Genomic DNA, 25,062 nt, shown 5'->3' on the forward strand with positions numbered 1-25,062 from the left:
TGGACAGAAAAGAAGGATGCAATTTATTCACATTATAACAAAAAAATGAAATTCATATCTTAAACATTACAAACAGTAACACGTGCCTAAAGAGGAAAAAAAGAGTTATACAGCACAACAGTGCAGTAGCAAACAAAGAAAAACAGAAACAGCAGTGGATCCTCAAAGCACGTAATCACAAACAGCAAACATTTAACACCAAGCGTTGAAGACACATGTGGTTCAAACAACTCGTAGGACAATGGAATTTCACAGACAGGCTCAAGTCCCGTTACATAATTCCTTGGTCCGTCCGAATAGGGGAACTGCTGGGCCTGGAATAGCAAAGCCTGATCCGAAACCACAACAGAACGCCGCCTTTTGACGACACCGAGACCAGTGTGAAATGACACATTACACAGTAAATGTATATACACATAACAGGAAACATTCCAGGGCTGTTGAAGGCAAAAATGTGCAGCTTTGTTGGTGGTAGAGTGTTTTCTGTGGAGAACACCGCTGGTTTTTCATATGCTTTTGGAATTCCTTGAGGCCGCATAAACACGGACAAACCTTTGAGGCTGCCCTCTGTACAAAAAGCCAAAACAAACACTCCTTTGTTTAAGCAACCAACTTGGCAATGGATACTTATCTCCAAAGAATTAAAAAAAAAAAACCCAGAGAATTAATCTAACTTGTCTTAGTAATGGAACAGCGTATTCAAGATATGTTGTATGTTATGTTGTACAACTGCACAACTTAGTTTAAGTGCTGAGATGTTTATCAATTATGAAATTGTTTGACTGTCAGTTAAGAAGCAAAATAACACAATTCATCTTGAGAACAATGGCCAGAACCGAGATCATTTTTTCTCATGGGAAACACTGAAAATCTAGGATCAAACGTGCACAAAGCAAACACACTGTATACAACAGGAAAAGGGTGCGAACTTTCTCAAACAAATTCCTTAGAGCACTGTTTTTTCAAACCAAACCCTGGAGCTCCAGTGGAGGGAAAATCATCACACTAATCCATTGCCGACATGTCTTGTACACTTTGTCTATTAATGAAAACATGAATAAGTTAATTGAAGGGTGTTAGAGCGGGGCTACATTGAAAAAAAGGCCCCCGTATGGGATTTGGAAAGACACTGCCCTAAAAAATTCACAACCATAGATTATTAATCCAGATAAACAGATGTACCTCCTCATTATGTGGGTGTCTTTTTCTTTTACAGAGAGGTAAAACAGTTATTGAAAATGACACGTAACTCATAATTTCCATAATTGTGTGGGGAAAAAAATGTCAAGAATGATGACAGATGGTTGTCTAGATGTGTTATATACAGTGACTGTGGGAACCAGCTGAAATGTTACCACAAGAAATGGCAGATTGTTGTGTCATTAACAATTCACAAATCTACTCATGTGTGACACTTACATATCATAATGCTCTATTATAGGTATTATTTAAAAAAAAGAGAGAGAGAGAGCGCGCAAAAAAGGACCTCGCTCACATTACAGTGTCTTTGAACTTAAAACCAAAAATCTGTTAGACCAGCCCTGCCCAATAACTCTCATAGTTTTGGAGAGAGTCTCCTGAAAGTCTTTCAAAAGCTTTGACGGACGTTTGTTTTAACTGCTGCATTAACCATTACATGAGTCTTTTCACTGAGGATCTGAGTGGAGCGTTACCTGAACAAACGGATAACTAGGTGGAGAGCGAGTTTTAAAATCCACTGTTATTCATAACCATTTGTTAAATAACCACAACATTCATTACCACTGGCTAACCTTATGAAAACATAGGTGGACTTGAAGAATCCATTGTGAAATTCACTGTTACTCTTATCCATTCATAAAAATTGTACAGTTTCTGTACAAGACATAACCTTGAGAACATGTCCTGTAGGTTTTGCGATGTTGGTAAATGAAATATGCAACGTTGAAATGACAAAACTCAACAAATTCAACTCAACAGTCACACTCACAAAGCTACATTTACATATTTGTGCTATCTAATGGCAATGTGAGGACGTTTACTTCTTATCATTAATCAAATAAATACATTTCATGGGATGAGATAAAGGCTTGGTGCTTTTTAGCTTAACAAAAACTGTTTTCTATTCTTTTTTTTTTTCTTTTTTTTAGAAAGTAAGATATGTACAGCAGAAATGTGCAGTCAAGTATCAAAGTGCTTTTTTTTATCCTTCCTTTTTTTGGTTTTTATTTAGAGTTGCTTTACTTGAGCTGAGTGACTGAGTGAGAGATAAGTCATTTTAAAAAGGGAATCCTATTTTGCCTTTCGCTGATAAGAAAGTTTCACATCCGTAGCATCCAACCCCAATCACGCTTTGAGCTTGAAGCTTCACACAGTGCTTTCAAAGTCAGTTCGACACAATCTGCATAAAAACTGTAACTACAGGAGTTTACTCTGGAAAACCCTCGACAGAAACACAACTATAGCAGGAAGGCAAACTTGTACTGGGCAGATGAGTAATGAGCGGTGCAGGTGTGACTGGGTGGAGAAGAAACTCTGTGACCTCCGTGTGCCTCCGTTCAGGAGGAGAGACTGCTGAGCAAAGCCTCCAGCTGTTCCTCTCCCAGTTGCCGTCTCTCGTCCAGATCCTTCTGACGGATGAGCAGAGAGGCCTTGGTCTGGACGAAGCGTCGGTACTCCTGAAACTGACTTTCCGTCAGGTGCTTGGACAGAAAGGTGGACACCACGCGCTCTCGTCGGTCCAAGTTGTCCTTCAGGTCTTTGGCGTCTTCCCGTTGCTTACATAGAAGGCGGTGACGGTTGTCCAGAGATTGCTATTGTTGAGAGAAAAGTGCAGATGGCTCAATATATAACATTTTATGTATTGCATTGGTAGTGATGTATATATATATGAATCTACCTATCTGCGTGTGTGTGTGTGTGTGTGTGTGTGTGTGTGTGCGTTTGAGTGTGTGCATGTGCGTACGTGCGTGTGTGTGTACGTGTGTGTGTGTGTGTGTGTACGTGTGATCTTTGGCACTTTGTATGAAGAGCTTAATACAACGCAGTTCTCCAGTGTTTGGTCAACAGCAGGACAGGGCTGCTTAAATATTTGTCACAAGAGGGCAGTAGGGACACAAACCCATCGAAACCGGAGGACAGTTTCGATGACGCTGTGTTGACACCAGCAGCGCTGATTACAGCAACACAGAAGAACAGGCTATGACCAAGCAAAGAGTTCAGCTGCCTTTCTACTTTGAACTCTGTCACCACAGAAAAACTAACAACAAACGTTAAATTAAAGCATTGCTTTCGCAGTATGAATGGATAAATATAAGTGAAATTATAAAATATTTAAAAATAAAAAGACATTGTAACCCCATTATGAGTTTAACAATAAACGAATAATGACTTGTGTCACTTGCTCAAATTAAAATGAAAGTAAAGAGAAAGGGAAAAGAGCCCTGTAAATGGCACAGTCACGTAACAATAAAAGTACTGACGAGAGTGAGAGGAAACTGGGCGCTTGCCAGTCCTGGGCATTCAAGACACAATGGAAAAAAAAAAAAAATCCCAGACATTAATGACAACCACAGCACGGTGAGAAACAAACACCTGTGCTCCTCACCTTTTCCTCTGCGTCCGTGTGCTCGTCCACGGTGCTCAGGGCGTTCTGTACCCGGGCCAGACGGGCCGACAGGCAGAGCAGCAGGCTCACCACGCGCTCCAAGTCGCCGACGAAAAGCATGTAACGCTCGTGTTCTGCCGGGACGCAGCGCTCTCGCACGAGCGCCTCCATGGCGTTGCCCCGAGCCCCGTTCGCCTCCTCCTCCCCAAGCAGAGAGGAACGGCTCTCCTCCAGAGAGCGAAGCCGTTCTTCGATGCGCGCTATCAGCTGCCTCTGAACGCCAGAGAGAAACAGAGAAGGGACAGACCAGGAGCAAGCGTTAGTCAGCAATTATTGGAAAACTGTCAATGAGAGTGAGGACCTAGGAATTAAGAATAACTCATAATTTCCATAATTGTGTGGGGGAAAAAAATGTCAAGAATGATAACAGATGGTTGTCTAGATGTGTTATATACAGTGACTGTGGGAACCAGCTGAAATGTTACCACAAGAAATGGCAGATTGTTGTGTCATTAACAATTCACAAATCTACTCATGTGTGACACTTACATATCATAATGCTCTATTATAGGTACAGGTGTTACAGAACCTGGTTAAGGACAAGGGCTTAAGGTTTCAAGTCAGTAACGTATACATTAAGGACACTATAATAACATAATATAGTATAATTTATCAGTATACTCTGCTTGCATAAATAGTGACTCTAGTGAATAGTGACTTCAAAAAAGAAGAGTCACTATTTAAGAAGCATTAAACTGCATAAATGCACTGCGGTATAAACCTTTATACTTTATATACCTTTTGTGTGAAAAGAAATCAGACAAAGTGAACCACTGAAATGGTTCAGTGAATCTTGATCTCTGCCTCTATTCATGACATTTACTGATATTATAGCTTTTCCTAACAAGTTTACTGATTTTTTTTTCCCCCCACACACAAAGGGTTTTTCCCACTTTAGGACGTTTTAAGCAGTTTCTCTCATAGACAATTGCAGTTCAAGGGGTTTTCGGGGTTGGGGACATTTCTGTGCTATAGGAATAATATTAAAAGAAGAGAAGAGTGTACCACGCAGCACTGAAGAGCAATACTTACCTTCTTCTCCGTGATGTCACTGTTTGAAAAGCACTTGGTGTCTTGTGCCTGGGGGGTCGTGCTAACGCCCTCGTCTGTCGGATCCAAAGCACAAGGGGGTTTCTCAACATCTTCGGCCGTCTCAGCACTTGGAAAAAAGAAAGACGTCCTTTAGTGCACGTACACATGCTACAGCAGAACAGTGACGAACAAAGTTTTTATTTTGACCAGTGAAAAACATTAAGCATCTTTTAAGATAAGTCTTTACCTTATTAAAGTTGATGAATGTAAATTAGAGGTGTAACTTACATAGAGACACTTTTTAGAATGTCTTTTTTTTTTTTTTAAATGATACAAATTTGTTAACCGGAATTCAACCATTACGATAAAGAGTAATAAAAGCAGCCTCCTAAAGTTTATGGTTCAGTGTCTTGTTATGCAACTGTTCTCTGTAAAAGGTAAAGAACATTAGTCACCTATTTATGGGCTGTTCATCACTGCTGAGTTTCTGCGTTTGCTTTGTCTTATAGTGCTCTTCCATGAGGAGAGTGTCCTCTGACAACAGCTGCTCCATCAACATTAACGCAGTCTTTCGATTGGTTACAGGTCGCAGGGCACGGGCCAGTGACTGGTCCGCTGATAACACTTCCTCTACCAGAACCTCCCATGGTGACTGGTCTTTGTAACCATTCACCTGCATCCCCTCGGCTTCCCCTACTGGATTTTCATTCAACTCCGGTTCCTTTGTCTCGACTTCCCTTCCCTCTTCAGAGCCCTGGCTAACATCAAAGTCAGGCACAGTGTGGGAATGAGCTCTCTGGTGCTCACTGCCCTGAGGGGAAGGCAGTGGCATCTTGTCTTCCATTACATCCATCTTATCATGACCTGGTGAACACTCAGCCTCCTTCTCATTCGCTTCAGGATGCGAGACCCAAAGACTACGATCGGTCGTAACCCCGGGGCTAAGACACACCTCTTCACTGAGGTTAGGACTAGGGTTAGAATTCTCTGTCTCGCTCTCATCCTTTGATGAAAATTCCTTTGTCGGGGACTGCGGTGGAGCAACCGTCTTAATTTTACTGTAATAAATTAAAAAAAAAAGATTATAATATTATCAGTCATGGTATTGGCTTTAAAGCTGCTGCAATACCCCTGAATTATAAATTTACATTCTCACCATGGGGCAGTGCAGTGATACATACCTGTCTCCTGTATCACCTTCACTGTGACCTTTCAGCAGACTGGGCATGGAAATGGATCTGACGCCTGTGTCATTATACTCCTGATCCTGTGCTGGTGGAGGGGGTTGTTCATTGTGAGAACCCACACCAGTGTCTCCATGGACAGAGCCTGAGGTGGAGGAGGCTGGAGAACTGGACAAGGCCTTGGCCTGTGTAGAAGGTGCCAGTCCTGTGGCTTGAGATGGAGAGTGGTTCCTTGGACCAGTAACGGAATCATCGAAGCTGATTATCAGAGGGGTGGAGCCTTGACTGAGGAAAGGTTTCCTGAAGGTGTGCTCCGGGATTTTAGCCTGGTTGTCATGGGAAACTGAGACCGCTCTCTTCTCTCTCCCCAGTCTCGTGTGCTGGGACAGAAGCTGGTCCAGTTGTTCAGAGCTCTTACTGAGACCCAGTGGCTCACTGACTCGCGTCACCCCGAGTTCCTCCATAGATTTCCCTCTCTGGCTCACCATCCTCACGCGTCGCTCATCAGGGACTGATGCAGCATGACTCTTATGCACGGCTGTTTCTGCTTCGACCCTCTGGTGGCTTTTGAACATATGAAAAATAAAAAAAAAGTATGCTTTAGAAATGTTTACATTAACTAAACATTTACCTAAATATAGGCATTACCGCTATAGTGTAACTTTGGTGTAACAGAAAACCTGTGTGGAATATAGGTGATTAATGCCATTTTCAAGATAACACAGGTCATTAATACCCCCCTTCAAGAAGGGCATAATTATTATAGTCAATTTAATGAGTTAAAAAAAAAAAAAAAAAACCTCACCTTGACATTTGAGAAGTTGGAGCAATGCTTGTACTATTCTGGACCTAGTAAAAAAAAAAACAACAACATTTCTTTAAAGAAATGTCCACTTACACATGCACTTTTATGCATAATCCACAATGACAAAAAAAAAAAAAAAAAAGAATAGGAATGATCTTTTTCATCTTTACCTGGAAGGTATGGGGAGTTGAAGTGGAACGAGCGCGATAGCCACCTGGTGCCTCAGGCTGATCAAGGAGATTCTCAACTGACGCAGACTTCCCTGAATATGGACGCAGCGTCTCCTTCCAGCTGGACTGACGGGTGTGGCCACTAGGTTGAGCAGAGCTGAACTGAGCATACCTGACGGAGCTCATCGATGAATCCAGAATGCGACCCGCCGAGAGCGGTCTATGCTGTTTCTTTTTGGAGCCCATATTGTTAGGCTGAGCCCTTGATCCGAAATCTAACGGTCTTCCAGCAGTAGAGTGCCTCTGGCTGGGTACCTGTGGAATAGGTTGCTGGGACTCTGCACCTTTGTTACCTGTTTTTCGTTCCATATAAGCTACCAAGGCCTTGTGCTGGAGATGCTTGAGGGAAGTCTTTGATATGCTGGAGGCAGACAAAGCACGACCCCGCATTTCAAACACCTTCCTCCTGGCAGCGACCAGGCCCTGTGTATCTTCTGTGGTTTGACCTTCCGTCTCGTTGTCAAGTGAGTGGCAGGTCGCATGAGAGATCCCATCAGCCAGGTGATGAAGTTTCTCAGGCTCAGAGTTGGACAGTTTCTTCTGCTCTGCAGTTAGTCGTTTCCTGCCCCCTATACGCGCTACCTGTGGTTGGGCCACATTTTGGATTTCTCTTTCAATCCTTTCCTCAATCTCGCCGAAACAATCTTTTGTGATTTCCATCACATTCTCCTTGTCCATCCCTGGAGAGATGTACTGGGAAGGGCCGGAGTCCTCCAAAGAGAGCTGCGTCTCCTGGGATACAGTGGGTAGGACTGAAGGCCTCTGTTGAAGACAGTGCTTGACCCTTTGAGAACAGGAGACCTGCAGGTCCTTCCTTTTAAATGAGGTTTCTCTTAAAACTTTGCACTGGGCATCCTTTAACTTCTCTTTGTAATATTTTTTGAAGGAATCGTCCAATGTGTTGCAGGTGTCAGAAAGCATCCCTGGCATCCCCTCCTTGGATATTGCACTGTGCTGTGAGTCAGTGCTAGAACCTATGGAACTGGAGTCTTCTTTTCCTCCTTTCTGGTGGTTGCTTTTGGTCCACTCTGTGTTCTTGAACTCCTTACCAGGCTCGCTACGATTCTTGAACGTGTTCATGAGTGCAGCTCTGTTGGCACCAGTGAGATGATACAACAGTGGAGTGGTCTCCTTGTTGATCTTCTCACAGGACAGTTCTCCAAAAGGCTCTTTCTTATTCCTCCTAAGCTGATCATCTTTTTTCTGGTGAACGGTCTGGTCCTTTACAGATACTGTGGACATATTAGCTTGATCAAGCATATTGGATGGTGGAGAAGGAACACTCTCCTCTGGGCCACAGTAGAAGATAGGGTGACTTGTGGTGTGATATCTGCCAATTTCCCGATTCGTGACCTTCTGGCTCTGTTCCATGCCATAGATGTTCTCTGAATTGTAAGCATGATTATATTCACTATCTCTAGGATGATTTTCATCTTGGCTTTTCATACTCAAGGCTTCATCCTGCTCATTATAGACATCACGACTGTTCTGCCTTTTGTGCTGGCCACCCACAACCATGTTATCCATCACGCTGCGGCATTGTTCTCTTTCAGCTGGACTGCGGTGCTCAACTGTAAAGTCTTCTGAAGGACGTTCAGTTTGTTTGGCGTTACACTCGGGTGACTTGTATGTGCCAGTAACAAAATAGAACGGTCCTTTGTGCTGGATATTTCCATTGATCGTGTTACTAGCTGGATGCCAGGAGTTGATGGCACATTGTTGCTCAGGGTGCCCATGAATTGTATGAGCCCTTTTCCGCAGATTCTCAGACTGGCCAGCTATGACCTGCTGCTGCTGCAGCCGTGGGTGCCCGGGCTGACTTGCACGGGGAGGAAATCGGCTTAGGACACTTGCTGACTTCTGCGGCTCAGGCGTCTTATCCGCAACGTTCCGGTTCAGTTGGTCCCTCTGAAACTGCTGAAAGATCCGATGACCACGGCCGGAATCGGGCCTAGAACTGGAGGCACTGGAATCAGCCACCTGCGACCTCAGGTAGGGCAAATCTGCAACCTGTCCCTCGGGACTCTGCCGTACCCGTGAGTTCTCGAGGTTCCTGATGGTAATGAAACTGTCAAGACGGGCAGGGGGAGGTGGTGGTGTTGGGTGTGCAGGAGTGGACGGAGGAGGATCCTGCCTACTAAGACAGTCATTGCTGTTATCCTGACGGTAGTGCTGTGAAATGGCCTCCATGGAACGATACAGCTTGTCAATGCTTGAGTCTGAGTCAATGACGTTTGGATTGTATACAGCCTTCACGTACTTCAGGTCTGCATAGTGAAAGCTGTGTGGTTGAAGCTCATCAGAGGGGAATGGAGAAGGGTAGTCAGGGGCAGTGGAGCCTCCAGAGAAAGAGCTGTATGCAGAGTCTCCCTTTCCGTGGTGGTGAGAGTACTGGTCTATGCTGCTTGTGGATTTTGCCGGTGAAAGTCGACTAACAGGAAGACTGAGATGATGTAGATCAAGACTGCTCATTCTCTCAAAGTAAAAGTTGAAAGAATCCATCTGGACAGGTCAATGAAATCATGGACCAAGATGAAATAACGTACACAGAGCTCAGTCTCTCAATCTCTCAGTTTTTCCTCTTCACTCTGGGCATCTTTCTGTTTTTTTCTCTGTGTCGGTTATGAAAATTAATGCAAGAGCAAGAGGCATTGCTTCTATAACATGAGTCCAGTAGCACCTACAAATGAAAAAAAGAGAAGAAAAGAAAAGAAAAGAAAAGAGCGTTAGAAGTTATGTTATCTGACTGAAACTTTCCTAGAAAAATAAGCATGTTTAATTTATTTTCTGGTATGTTGGTGGAACAACTCCAACATCATCCATTTAATAGTTCCTCCATGTTAACTGTTTGCAGATAGTCATCACTGGGTAATTGAGGCATGCACAGAGCACTCTCAGGGTATCTATGTTGACTAAAAACAGTATGTTTGTTTTGATTTCCATCAACGCATATCTTCAAGGGCAAGGACATTAAATAATCACGCAACACAATCCAGTAACCAATAGCAACATTCAGCATTCCTTCTATCTTCAAGCATTAAAATATCTCCAGAAATTCCAAATTTTCACGTTTGATTGATTCATACAAAAAATTGGCCATACAACAGTTTCAGGAGCAATATGTGTGTGTGTGTGTGTGTGTGTGTGTATATATATATATATATATATATATATATATATATATATATATATATATATATATATATATATATATATATATGTATGTATATATGTATGTATGTATATACATACAATATGTATGTATATAGATATTTACTGGTGTTTTAAAAATGCATACTGAAATCCTGTAAGAAAAAACAAATACTCTTTGCTACATTAACAAACATTTTGCAAATTACAAGTCAGCAGTCAGCGCTAAAAGGATTCAATTCATTACCCTAGAGCAGTTCGGCTACAGTACAGAACAGCTTACAGTCCTCTTTCTTTGCGCATTAGCAATGCTTCAAGTAGGCTATTCTTCATCCTGTGCTGGCAGAGAAGCTAACAAATCTGAACTGTAATTGAAAATATCATTATGTTCTTTGAGATCAGTAGAAAATGCTGTACGACATAAATCTGTCTCGACAAACTGTAATGCACGTGCGTATGTAAAAGTGTTCATAAATGGAATGGTATGTTAACCCAGTTTATTAATCATGTGAAAATTCTGGAATGGATTACATGCTGCTTATGTGCTCTACATGCATTAGCAATGAGCAGACTATGCAGCAAAAACCATGAGAAATCTGCATGTGGATGACTAAAACATATGAAACACACAAACGTGTTTGAGACGTTACCTTCAAAAGCCTGTATCCAAGTACTTAAATCATAAACCCATCCACAGCCATTAAGACATATAAATGGTTTGGTAATATGATTAACAAAGTGCATCGATAGATGCAAAACCAACTAAGTAAATAAATAAATTAACAGGCACTACCTACACCACATGTCAACTACTGTCAGTTAACTGTATTGGTGTATGGGCAAAGTGGGAAAAAACACACAAAGGATACACTGGCATTTGTACATCTCACATGGTTTTACTGGGAGGGGTGATTCTGTCTTTAGGAAGACTTAAATATGCAAGCAGAGAAGTCAACAGATGGCTTCATTCTTTACAGCTTAAACTGCACAGTGTAAAGCAAGAAGCCCAGGTCAATGACTTTAACTATTACAAGTGATGCGTCACGCTGTTTAATAGCCCTTAGATTCATCCACACAGAACACGAATCATTCTCAACATAATGTTAACATTCAATATTTAAATAAACAGTTATGACGATACTGAATAATTCACAAAAGAAGATGAGGCTCCTCTGTATCACCACTGATTCTAATTAGACTGATTGTAATTCTGAATAGACTGCATCGCAACGCTACTGTATTAATCAAGAGTGAATTGGGGGGGGAAAAAACACACCCGCAGAGTAGAGAGATTCCATATGTGAATGACCTCATGGGAATCGTGATTACAAATACTGCATGTGCACAATGGGCACACATGGGTCTTTATGTGCGCCATCGAAGACTGTTCTACCAAACAATCCAACACACACACACACACACACACACAAACACACACACACTCTAACACAGGGCTGTAATCAACTGGAAGAGAAAGTAACAAGAGCCAGTGACTAAATGTGCGGAGGGGGGAAAAAAGAGAAGCCGGAGTGAGAAAACTCTCCCAGAACACGCTCACATGGGCCAGCTCCCGTGGAGGCAACACTGGACAAAATCACATGACCGAGACTTTCACAGCACCGAGACTTTCCAAGTTCATCAGAGAATGAACAATCTTCCATAGCAAAGCGCTAAACAGAAAAGTTATCTTACCAGAGTGGATGGTTGGGAACTCTTCAGCTCCAACGCAAAAAGCAATCGATTGTCAGATATCCTGTTTGGGAGTGACACATACCGCACAGGCACTGATGCCGAAGGTTTGCAAGTTTGTAAACTGGAAGTAGACAGAGCCTTGTTGTTGTAGGCGTAGAGAAGAAAGGATCTCTAGCAAGTGCCACCTCCTCCCTCCTCCACACCCCCCCCCCCATCCCCCCATCCCTCCCTCCCCACTCCCCCCCAACCTCCCACCAACCCTGTGGAGAGGCCGGTCTCGCATGCCTGTGCTGTCCGCTTCGCACAATGGGCACAGCAGAGGGAATATTTCACTGCTGATAATGGCGTCTGAGGACAGAAGGGCGAAAAAAAAAAAAAAAAAAGGCCTTGCATTCCTGGCTGGCTTCAAAGAAAGACCAGGGCCCCGGCAGCATTCATTCCCCTGGTCCTCTGCACACGGGGAAAGCTGCCAAGCGGGAGAGGCATTCTCTCTGGGCTCTCCAGATCCCTAAACCCTTCACAAAGATAGGGTATCCCCCCCCTTCAACCCACCCATCACCACACCACCACACCGGATACCCTAGCTCTCATGCTTTCGTCACTCTGGAGTCTGCCCGCAAAAAAAGGTCACTGCTCCATTCAAAAAAAAAAAAAAGAAAGAAAAGAAAAAAAAAATCAAGTCTGTGCCAAAACTCTTCAGCCATCTCCTTAACTTCAGACCTCAGACAGCTGATGCTCACAATACACTCTGACCCTGTCTTGCTGGTAAGGAAGAACCCTAGTCATTTTCCTATTGCCATCTTAGCGTAATGCGTCACAATCGCTCTGCAGTGTCCTCTGGTTTGTACGAAATACACCAGTGGTTTCCCAATTGTTCTGGCCATCACATTAATTAAAAAATCTTGGAGGAAGATTCCTCTGTTGTTACTCTCACTGACGATTCTTATTTTGCTGTTGTTCTTAGCAAGTGTTATCTGGAAGTACAAGCAGGTGATTACCTTCCCTTGTCTGAACTCTACAATAAGAACTGGTTAAACCGCACCCACGCGCCCACGTTTAATCAGCACTTGTATGTAAGTTCCAGTGTGTCCTAATGGAAAGGGACAGGTCATGTGTTCTGAGAGAGGCGTGTGACACTTCCACACTCACAGAGAGGGTTGTTAGTGTCACCGAATGTTTCAGCTCCTGTCACACTCACCTGTGAGCAGAATGATTGGCTCACAAAGGTTCAGAACAGACACGGACAGGGAAAAAAAAAGAAAAGAGAAACGCTATTTTTGACAGTCAAGACTATGACACAGCAGCTTACTGCCACAGTGCTAAAACTCAAACTCAAAACAGTCGCCTCTATTAGGTCCAGCTGCAGAAGTTTGCAATTGGTATAAGAGTACAACAGCAAATGAAGCAAATGTTTCCTCTGTCTCTATTTACACATCAGCTATACCCACACTGTTGTCTCTAGCCTCTAATTAGAGACTGTATTTTTCACAAACCAAACTGGACTATGTCAGGTTGGTAGAAAGAGAGAGAGTGAGCGTGAGAGTGAGAGAGAGAGAGAGAGAGAGAGAGAGAGAGTGAGAGAGAGGGAGAGCGCATAAGTTCACTGTTCTAGCACATTCAATGCTGTTTAACCCTGGGTAGCGAGGTCTTTTTTATTCCATGCAAGGACGGTGAGAATTCCTTTGGTTAAGTTTCAGCTATTTGACCAATGTAACCTCCTTACTTCTGTCACAGGATCTGGACCACCTGGAGCAGAGGATGGTCTCTCCACCACGCTGATGTCATACCGAGCAACTAATCCTCTTAAACACCAAACTCCCAGTCACATGGTCCCAGTCCATACTTTCACGTTAAACAAATGAAAATGATTTTAACTTCATAAGCTAATTAAAGGCATAGAATAAAACACAGGCACGTCCAAGTCAAAGAGAGAAAAGTAGGCTAATCCAACCATATTGAAAAAGAAAAAAAAAACAACCCTGCTACATATCATGTGAGTATTCATTCGAATGATTCGAGTCAAAGAAATCTCAAAAAAATTCAAGAAGAAAAAAAAAAAACACTGGCCTGGTTTGATGAATTTGTATTCAGTCCTAGACTGGATTACATGGTGCATGAAAGTAGTTTCTGACCTCTGACCCAGACACGGCCCAGACAAATATAATGCTTTATGTCAAGAAGCCAGGTTTTCAGGGGTGCTAGCAATGTCTTAATGTTAAAAATACGTGATCAGCCATACATTCACATAGGCCGCATTCACGAGTCACGAGCCAAAAACTCAAGCTGCATTATCGAAAAGAACACAGGGAGAAAGCCATAAGTCGTTTCCCTTGGTAGAACAAAGAGGTCAAGAAAACAAGTCAACAAAATATTTAAAGCAACAGGGAAAGAGGACAAGAGACAGACAGAGAGAGACCGATAGACAGAGAGAGAGAGAGAGAGAGAGAGAGAGAGAGAGAGGGAGGGCAGTAAAGCACAGGGGCACAGACCTTAGTGTTTAATAAAAAATAACAAGGCTAGACTTTGAAACCTGGTGCCATGAAAGAGGAATGTGGGGCAGTGGCCTAAAAAAGGTACAGTACCGAGAAAAGGCTGAAAGTCCAGGCTCAGTTTGGACTCTGCCTGTTTGGACGGTCGCTTTAGATAAAAGTGTCTGTTACATGAATAAAGGGAAATGTAATAGATGTAAAAGGCTCCTTCCCATCTCAGTGTTTAAATCCACTGGGACTCACAGTACGGCTGTGACAGGCTCCTGAAATATTAATCTTCACGGAGTTAACTGCTGTAATTAAGGAGTAAGAGGACATCAGAATAAGTGCAAGGCGATGTTTAACTTCATTCAACTAAAATAGAACACCCTCAAACAGACAAAGGTACGTTAAAGGCAGCCATGAGGAGATTACTCAAGATAAAAAAAAACTTGGATCTGCTGGTACATTAGACAAAATGATCTTAAACATTACCTTGTCCAGTAGCTAGGGGATGTATAATTCAGGCCTTCTGTCCTACTCTGACTGTCGAATGTGTGCACCCAGTGAGCTCATTTAGACAGCTGCAACGAATCGCTGAGACAACGTTGCTTTGACCCATTTTCCAATGTTTTTTTATAGGGGTTTCTGCATTTCATAGCACATTTTTTTCCAGGACATTCTTTCCAATGCAAAATAGCATTGCACCTAATATTTCTGTAACATTCTTACAGAAAGAAAGAAAGAAAGAAAGAAAGAAAGAAAGAAAGAAAGCAAGGAGTGGGCATTTTAGTGGTCAAGTGCAGCTATTCCTGTGCCAACTGACAATCAGACTGAATGTAATGTTAGCCTCACCCCTGCCATGGACTATGCGTTGAGGTCAAAAACAAAGTCAGACCCTTGTGAGACACCAGGTGAAATGACACCATACAAAGGGAGGCAGGTAGCACAAAAGGACCCGTGGATAGCAGGCTGAGCAGGACAAATGGGAAGGAAATGACCCATTTTCAAAGACTGGGCTGGTCTCACTTTTGAATGCCAGCTTGTTTTCCATGGATTCCGAAGACCTTTCGGTAGCCTTCTTCAAACTCTGCTCGTGCGTCCATCAACAGTAAATGCAGTGGGAGCAAATGCAGTAACAGTACCCAGAGGCGTACCAAAGGCCGCCCTGTTCCTCTGAAGTCTCGTAAGAAAACTGAGCACATTGGCCTATAGGTTAATACGACTTGAATGGAAAGTACAGTCTCAGTAATAGGCCTAGGGTATGTCAGACGTCTGAATACTCACCAAATGTCACTGATGAACTGAAAAAGGAGAGATCTGGAGGGAGGTGTAGTTTCCCTTTCTCACAGATTGGGGAGGGGGGGCCTTTCCAGAGTCTGAAGCAAAAGATTCAGAGACAAGAAAACAGCCAGAAGACCATGATGTCATTAGGGGTTTTTTTTTTCTCCCTCCTCTGAAGGGAAATTCAATAACAGGTTTCACAATGCAAACACAAGGCACAAGGCTTGATCTGTATTACATACTTTGAACGGCAGTTCCTGTGGGAACGACAGCGCCTTCAACAATAAACGATGCGTTAGCACTTCAGACGAGTGTCGTTTATCAGGAAGGCGGTGTAGCTTTCTAAGAAGAAATGACAGACACTGACATTAGGGGGGAAAAAAAAAAAAGAAGAAATTCCATAGCATGTTTTTTTGCTGTCACATGAAAAGGTGAGAACCCATATAAATAGACTTAAAGATCATAAGGATCAAAAAGTGCTATTCTTGTAAAAGTCTTGTAAAAGTCTATACAGTTCCTTGGCTCGAGGCTTCAAGGATCAAGGTCAGATATGTAGAACTTTTAAGCACCCTGTTTTCCACAATGTTCCCTAAGTACCTTTTCAAGAGCAGCTTACAATCATGACATTTCAATGAGGTTTAAGTTAAATTAACACTACTCAAAACAGGTACACGCCAATGAGATGTCAAACACAACTTTCACCAAAAAATTCAATAAATACTTAATCCTTAATTCATTAATCTGTTCAATAAACAAGCGACATTCAATAGTGACATTCAGTAATCAAATTCCATACTCTGGCTTGCTTCAGGGGTGGCACTAAGTCAAAAGAGAGAACTCCAAACGTCTCGAAACAACAAAGACGGTGTCGTTCAGCACTGGTTTGGTGTTCAGTGCTGTGGTGTACCATTGCAAGGACATGTGTGTCAGCGTGGCACTCTCACTAATGAGGTATGTGCACAGCCTGTTTAGGTAGTTACACAGGGAAAGGAATGCGCATGATAAGCTAACTCAGGTAGAGCAAACACACTGCAGTACATCGTGTGTTATGTCATATGCCTCTGGCACAAGCACTATCTGCCCCGGGTCCATGGGAAGACAAACATAATGTACATTCACAAACCTTCAGCTAAAACTGACAGGTCTCTTACTGTTTTTTATTGGGCCTTTTTTTTTGGGGGGGGGGGGGGGGGGGGGGGGGGGGGGTCATGTTATTTGACTTGTGTGTTTTGTTTGTTTGTTTGTTTTGGTTTTTTTTTGTGCACATACATCATGTTTGTATTGTAGTGTATGATGATTCTCTCTGAAAATGTCTTTGATTAACAAATGTCTTCGATTCACAAATTCTCATATTAGCCTATTTTTATGCATGCATGCATATATATATATATATATATATATATATATATATATATATATATATATATATATATATATATATATATGTATAATATTATATGGTTAATATGAACCAATACTGCAGGCATGGAACTAAACAACCCAGCATCACAAACTGTACTGTTTGTGTCGTCTACCTTTAGTTTGCCGCAACCATAAGGACAAAGTTTAATTTTCATTTCTCATTACATAATTTCTAATCCGCCAAAAGAAAACAGTTGCAAATTACGGTTTTGTGATTCGTATGAGAAACCCAAGAACAAGGACTACCTAAAGATGCCAATCAGTCCACTCCGAGTGGCCCTACACGTGTCCAGAACTTAATATCACCCCAGCAAAGAGCATTAGCAGGGCGACTGCCGGACAGACAAAACCAGTTAAACCCCAACCAAACATCTCATAGGCCTTCTCTTATAAACACATTTTACATATGGACACACAAACTAAACTTTCACTTCGGCATCAGTCTTTATAAGAACATGAAAGATCCTACATAACACCTCAAAGCTAAAAGGAAAAACCAAGCCTAGGGAATGGCTCGTTGGTCTCTCTGGAGGGATTGTTCATGGATTGTTTACGACGTTAATGATTAAATGAAAGCATGTGCCTTACTCGGCCATGATTAAAGTACTTATTGACAAAGATTCTACCCCCCATACCCTCAAAATATGTAAGCAATGCCAACTCATAGCAGTTCATGTGCAGCTAATGATAAGATATGACTCTGTTCCTTAGAACAAAATGACTGAAGTCTCCCCTGGTTTCGTTTCAGAGCAGGACAGATCTCTTCCATCAGACAAGCAGGTGTTCTCGCTATCACCCAAGATCATTGCACAAAATGTCCCACTCTCAGCAAGTGATTCACCCTTAAGGCAACAAGTACACGTTGTCTCTGGTCAAAGCTACAACGTGCAAGCTCTGTACTGATTGGTCACTCCTGGGATTTAGAACTCTTTCCCTCCCAAACAGTCACAGGTGGGTCCTGCACATGAAGAGAGCCAGGGGTGGATGGTCCATTCCACCCAAGGGCTGGACGTTCACACCCAACACGGTCATAACGAGCCTGGCCGGTCTTACAGCGCCGCACCGTTAGGTTTGCCCCAGAGGACGGAAGCAGAGGATTTGTGCCAAACAGACTGGCGTCAGTCACACTGAAAGGCATAAGCGGTAAAACGTGGAAACAAAACACATTCCCCCTTTTCTGTCTTATTCAAATGTTGGAACGTTAATGAATGTTTGCCCCAAGGGCTCCTTGACCAAAAGACTCTACACTGAACGAGAAACTTCAAAATTAACTGTATAAAATGAACGGTATAAGCTTTACGTTCTGTTCAACAGTGTCTTCATCCGTTTGGAGACACATGAGACACAGCAGTGACAGGCCTCCAGAGGCAGAGAAATGCTAGCACGGTGAACGCTTGGCGTCACTGAAAAGTCATTGAGACTCGTGAAGGTTACTCGGGTTCATTTAACATGAACTTTTCACAGAAACGTACGATTTTAGACTTTTTCATGAATTGAACAGGGTGAAAGTGGGGAAGGCGGATGTCTGCTTCACACTTCTCCGCTTTAAGTGCCTCACATCTGTGCCAGCTAACACTTCCCGGCCTTTGTAAACACTCACCCATTTACATGGGTAAATACCCAACCATGGAAACATACATATATTTTTTTTATTCTGCGGATTTTTAGGTTACTGATTAACAGCTGTGTCCAGAGTGCATGTTGATTCAATTCTCTCAGTCAGTGATTGTGTTGGGTCCCTCTTTAATCTCAGGCTGGCATCATCAGATCTGGTATAAACTCAGCAAAACCTGTCTTTTCAATAACCACATTAGCCACATCAAAAAAAACACTAGGCATAACTACACTGTCTCACTGTAGTTAGCATGAATCCAGTAGACGTTACAAACCGTGATGCCACAGAGATTTGCTGTGCATCACAGACCTATCCATCCCCCTTTTGATTTATCACAATACGCTCTCTGTTTTACCAGTGGGGGGAAAGACAGGGGCAATGCTAGTACATGCTGGGGTAGGTTTGCATAGTCCAGTGTCGAATTTGAATTGCAAAACAACCCCTCTCTCCGTCCACACGGTTCTGCAATAATCGGTGTGGTCGACTGTCAACCTCCACAGAGCTAACCTTTTTAGCTTATGGAGCGTTTAAAATCCGACAGCAGCATAAATCTGAATTGCCACTGTTCTTGAATAAGAATCACAATATTGGCAAGATGTCTCATTAACGAACACATATACCATGTGGCCTGACCAACAACTAATTCAACGATCTTACACTCACTTCGTTCATAAACACTGGTCGCAACTGCCCGCGAGTTTCATGAGGGTAAAAGAAATCTGTTACTCTCACGAAACTCACTCATGTGACATTACAACAACAACAAACCTTCAGCTGCAAGATTCTGTGAGATGTCTAAACAAAACTATTTAGAAACCATAAACAGGGTTTCTAAAAAAGAGCCCTTTCTCTTGGTGCTTCCCTTATAAAGTGTATGATATGGTGCATGGACACATGGGCCCATTAAATCAATGTGATTTTGTGCCTGTTTTAGCCTGTTACAAAAAATGAGGGGTTTGGAGAGAGACACAAAAAAAAAAAAAACCCCAATAGTGTTACAGGAAAAAAATGACTGAGGTACTGACAGACACCATGGTGAGGGTTACATTAGGCTAATATGTCAGAAAAAAAGCCAGATCTCTCCCTTAAAGCAAAATGCATCAACACCAAAGTCGGTTATACCCCTCACATGTTAACTATACCCCCTAAAACCTCGAGAGTGCAGACTAAGAATATCTAAACATAACAGTATCCATTAGAGAACCCACTCATTTTTGGTCAATCATAGCACATTTCTTTGCTCGTGTTATTACAGACTATAGATAGAAATCTGTTCCACTGTGGTGGTGTTGTTTTTCTCTCTCCATTTTGTCAGAGGGGTGTTTCTTCCATCTCTCTTGATTCTTTTTCATTTTAAGAATTATAAAACTCTCCAACAACTAAGAGTTTTTCACCAGCAGCTTGAATGAAGCACCAAAAAGAGGTTTTCAAAGTGACTGGTCTTTTTTTAAACACAGACTGCTGACATGCCTACAAAGGTTTAACAGGTAAAATGTGCACGCCTGCACGAGATAATAGTAGCAATTACAGACCCGGAGATCATTATCCTGAGGGGACAAACGTCAAGCGTGTCTTAGTTCTCATTAGTTCCATTCTGATCCCTTTCATGACTCTGGCCTGGTTCTCTAAGAAGCCCTCAGAGTAAAGTAATACAAGTAGCTACCCTTTGGAAGGGAGAGAGAGGGGGGGGGGGGGGCGAGGGGGGGGTAGAGAGGGACAGACAGAGACAGAGAGAAAGAGAGAGGGGGTAGAGAAGGACAGAGAGAGAGAGAGAGAGAGAGAGAGAAGGAATAGTTGCTGAAACAAAACACAAAGCGATTAAACTTTACTCTGTCACAGCACCCAGAATGAAACGAGGGAAGGAGGGTAAGGGAGGGCGTGAAAAATAAAGCCTCGTTTGAATTTGAGGAAGATGAAGCAGCAGAAATAAAATAAAATAAATAAATGAATAAACTAAAAGACTACAACCATTCTCAGTCATTATGATGGATGGACTCAACAGGTTTTCTGACCAGCATGTTGCTGTGAATTTAAACGACAAAAATATGCTGATCTGAGATTATGTTTGAAGCATACCACCATTACTGCAGTGGACCTATTTTCATAAAGTGCAACCAAACAGTTCAATGGTCTACTATAGACTGACTTTTGGAAAGAAAGAAAGAAAGAAAGAAAGAAAGAGAGAGAGAGGGAGAGAGAAAGAAAGAAAGAAAGAAAGAAAGAAAGAAAGAAAGAAAGAAAGAAAGAAAGAATGTTTAAAACAGAGCCTGAACTGTAACTGTGATAACTCCATGGTTCATTTGTGTGAGCACACAGTAAATACCTCTTCCATGAGTTCATATGCTCACTGCATTCCTTTTGCCTCGGCCATCCTAGATCATCACGCGCACCTTCTCATCAGACACGACTGGGTCAAAAACACTTAGGCTTTGGGGAGAGGTTAGCACGCACAGACTGTGCAGGTTAATTATGTCCAAGGCCAAGAATTCACAGAAAAATGCAGAGAACTAAGACCGCCTCAAGGTTCTGTACTTTTTTGGTACAAAATGGTGTACCAGCCTCGGTGAATGGAGAGAAGAGCAGTGAGCTAAATTTCCAGGCCTCTAGTTTTCTCATTCTTTCTCTTTGTTTCATGATGCAGTCCTAGTTCTTCACTGTAACACAGAATCTGCATCATGAAATCTGGTTAATGAATTTGTTTGTGACGGTTTAGATTAGGCTTAGGCCAAGGTCTAATCGTAATCCCGATGTATTCTTTTGCACAAAGGTAGCATGCAAGGCCAAACTAACCTTGCTTAATCATTGCCTGCATTCAGAATAACTCTGTTTAGAGATGGTGGTGAGATTTTGACAGTAGATAAACTGTCACAGAAACCCACATGAGATCCAAGAATTCTGTAAATTTAGCTCTGCAAACAAACAGAAAACTCCAGTTGTGTATCTTTTTTATATTATTATTATCAGAAAGCAGTATATCCTTCATAAAGGCACCCAACAGTCTGATAACTCAGACAAACTGTCTGATAACATAAACAAAGGAAGACTTGGAGGGCTAGCTAGTAAATCTGCAGAGGAGAGACTCCCCCTAGATAGGAGAAAGTCATGGTGGGCCTACATTTTCTCTCAAGAACCAAAGAAGATTACCCATAAGGCAACACCACCAGGAATGTTTGGAATGCAGGACATCTCACATTACTGTATGTATTTCGCCTTTGTCGTTTGCTCCGTGGTACGGAAACCTTCTGCTCCATTCTACGGTTTCAGCACTCTCACACCTTTCCCGGTGCCTGCCACAGCCAAACATCTCCGACCTAAGAAAATTCCGTCTAATCACGGTCACGCATGATTGGCTCATGAAATTCCACTGCAGATCAAGCTGAACGAAGCAATGCAGATCAGAGGACCCAGGTGCAGTTTAATGAGCAAAAGTCTCTTTACTCTCCCATTCCAAGGCCCTCTAAGAGTGCTTAGATAAAACTTTGTTGATAATGGAATGCAGATTAACAAAAAAAAAAAAAAAAATACATTGATATTGAAAGCCATTTAGAACCATTTCCGTACCATTTGGCCTATCTCGCCAAACATATGAGTTAAAAGCTTCAAGCGCACGGTTCTTTTCGACGAGTCTGTTGTTTACCATGTTTCTTACCCATGACCATGAACAAATACAGCACAAATCTGAACAATGGCTTTCATATAAACCACAAAGCCTGTTCTCAGTACAGGGGAATATGAAAGGGAGGAAAAGATAAACGCGTGAACAGGCTGAGCAGACAGATTGGAAGAGCTGGTTGAACAGGAAATGACATAGCAGTTTTAGACCAAGCTGAAACTGTCATGTAAAACAGTCGTGTAACCCTAATCTGAAAATCAGGGTGTTCATTGGACAGAACTGTCACGGTGTTCTAAAATACAGTCGAGAGTACTGTTTCGCAGTTAAATGTAGCTGCAGGCAGGGATGAAACACACACCCCCTTTAATATGGTGCTAGTACTAATCGTTTTCTGGTGAGGCTGATAATATTTTTCAGCTGAGAGAGCTCAGGTACAATATTAAGAGATTGAGTTACCTACGCTTGGCCTCCGACAATTTCTGTTGTTTGCATCATTTTGTTTCAGTGCGTGATATACAAGAATTCCGAGTCCACGGCCCACTTGGCGACGCGGCCTCGTTCCACTGGTTTGTGAATGTGGTAAACGAAGCGTGGAATAATCTAAATTCTGAGACTGTTTTTCTCTAAGCCCAATAAAAAAAAAACAATGGAGGCAAAACCACACTAGGACTACAAATGAGGTGCTTTACAGATGTCGCTGCTTGACACTGACCTGAAATCAGTTTCGTCACCTCTCCTATAATAGCTGAAGTTATGGGTAAATGAGTCTGAGCACTGGAGAACTACTGCCCATGACCGCTCTGATGAATGTGTGTTCCATGTTGTTTTGGCATCCTGTTCAGCTGTCGTGATTCCAAGTTCTGTTTTATGCCTTCTGTCCTATGCCATCAATGAAGACCACATAGCTGACATAGCTGTAAACAGACTGTGTCTCTCAGGTAACTGGACATCCCAAATTTGGGTTAAAAAAGAGAGACCAGCAGTGTGAGAGAAAATGTGTTTATGAGGTGCAACAAGTGTGTGTGCGTTGTTATTTGGGTGTGACTTGGTTAACAAATGGAATAAAGGACGAGTGACTGGCAGATTTGCATGGTGGTTGATACTGTGGTAAATTGTGTGACTAGGGAGGAATGCTACACTGACGATGAACAACACTGTTGGCATCATATCTGTTAAAAGTCCTCAAACTCAGCTTATTTGTGCTGATAATGACTGCAAGCGTGTGTGACAATTCTGATGACAGCGGTAATTTGTGATTATGTGTGTGTCTGTGTAGCCCTTCTCTTGCGGATATATGCGTGCGTGTCCTCCGCTAGACCCGTGGCTTTGCCTTGTCCCCGGCTGGTGACAAACGCAGGGAGGCAGTGCCTAACAAAATGAGCTCTTCGGTTACAGCGCTTGGGCAAAAGCCTAGTGTCCGGTTTCTTCCGGACAATGTGCGGTAATATTGTCATCTGTCTCTTCTTTAAATTAAACATGCGAATGTCGTCAAGTCGTAAGCGGATCTTTAAATTATTCAGTAAACTCTATGGTAACGGCATTCCTTCGTGGGCAATAAACAGCTGGTATTGCAAATGCTGTGTAAAACCTATTACAAAACCTGTTCAGTGAAAAAGCTGAGGGCACATGACATTACAAACACTCAGCATGCGGGAACTCTTCTGTTCAAGCATGAAATTTACTTGTAGGCTAGCTTTAAGCCTACTTTAGTTCAGTCGTATAAATACTGAAGTTGTATCGCAAGTGAGACTACACAGGTTCATTGTTGCTTTTTTTTCTTTTTGTTATTAAAAAATGACCACAAATACGTACCTGCCAACCTTCCAGAAGGTGCAATATCTGTTTAATAGGATCTATGTTTTACAGCAAGTTTGACAGATTAATTCACTTATGTCGATTTAACATTGCGTTGAAGCGAGCCAAGTACACATTTTTGGCACACTGTTAGGCCACTTGTATAACTGGTCACTTGGTAAAACTATTCCGACGGAGCACGGTGTGTGTTATGCCACTACTGTGAGACAAAGGTTTAGTTTTAAGTTCTTTTACAGAACTAAACACGGGTATAATGTTAACAACTTTAAAACATTAACCTAGTCTACAACAATCTGCTTCGTATCGTAGAATTCGTTAGTATTAGTTGGGCACATGATTGACACCTGTCTAAATCAGCCGTTGACGACCGAAACTCTCTCGTGATCAGAGCGCGCAGTCAGCGATACCTAAACCACAATATAGACATCACGAACACAGCCTACCTCTTCAATTACCGTGAAATGAAGTTTTGCTCCCGGTGTTGCCCTGGAGTTCAGGCGTACATCATCATTGCTCTATTGGTATCTTCATTGTCAGAAGGGACCTTCTGGAAAATAAACGTTCCTCTTACAGTCTTTTAGAAGGCCAAAAGGATGGCACGTCCACCTTATTCAATTTCATATCGCTCACCAAAAAAACAAGTGAACTCGCGGAGGTAGCTCTCGGAATAAACCAATGAGCAAAGTAATGGGCGGAGTTAACTCTGTCCAGTTGACTAGGTGAGATCTGTGTAAACGGGGGTCATTGTTCCCCCTCCTCAGTGAGCTGTGCGGTGCAGTTGCTCACGGATGTGTGTGGTATGTTCTAAGGTACAATAGTAGGAGTCAATACATTGTGCAATGTGTCGTCTGATTCATTGATTATACTGTATACCTCAGAACACTGAAGTGAAAGTGTTTTTGTCTTTGAACCTGGACATCGACGTCACGCGTAAAGGTTTTGAACCAGATTAATAAGCAACGGACCGAGTCATTTGTTCACTGTAAACATTTTAGACGTGTAAATATTTATCTGTCGCTCAGCCTGACAACTGAACAAAAGTCAACGTTATTCCTCAGCATGTTTTGTTTTCTGTAATTTGTCGTTGTGCATGAAAACGACACGTT

General features: G+C 42.4%; 1 protein-coding gene across 3 annotated transcripts; it reads right to left on the bottom strand.

Moving 5' to 3' along the window:
- shroom1 (shroom family member 1) lies at positions 1-24,581 on the bottom strand. Of its 3 annotated transcripts, none has more exons than XM_030793706.1 (10): positions 24,412-24,581; positions 15,734-15,833; positions 15,495-15,586; positions 6,838-9,577; positions 6,668-6,711; positions 5,860-6,426; positions 5,134-5,736; positions 4,679-4,805; positions 3,587-3,859; positions 1-2,792 (listed from the first exon to the last, which is right to left on the bottom strand). In XM_030793706.1, the coding sequence occupies exons 4-10, from the start codon at positions 9,397-9,399 to the stop codon at positions 2,538-2,540; spliced, it is 4,431 nt and encodes a 1,476-aa protein (XP_030649566.1). In that variant the 5' UTR covers positions 9,400-9,577; positions 15,495-15,586; positions 15,734-15,833; positions 24,412-24,581; the 3' UTR covers positions 1-2,537. The 3 variants fall into 3 exon arrangements, with proteins under 3 accessions (XP_030649566.1, XP_030649565.1, XP_030649567.1); XM_030793705.1 differs by having other exon boundaries at positions 24,400-24,581; XM_030793707.1 differs by lacking the exons at positions 15,495-15,586; positions 15,734-15,833 and having other exon boundaries at positions 24,400-24,581.
- Positions 24,582-25,062: the final 481 nt, after the last annotated feature.

This window comes from Chanos chanos, chromosome 16 (genome assembly GCF_902362185.1).
Source record: "Chanos chanos chromosome 16, fChaCha1.1, whole genome shotgun sequence".
NCBI lineage: Eukaryota > Metazoa > Chordata > Actinopteri > Gonorynchiformes > Chanidae > Chanos > Chanos chanos.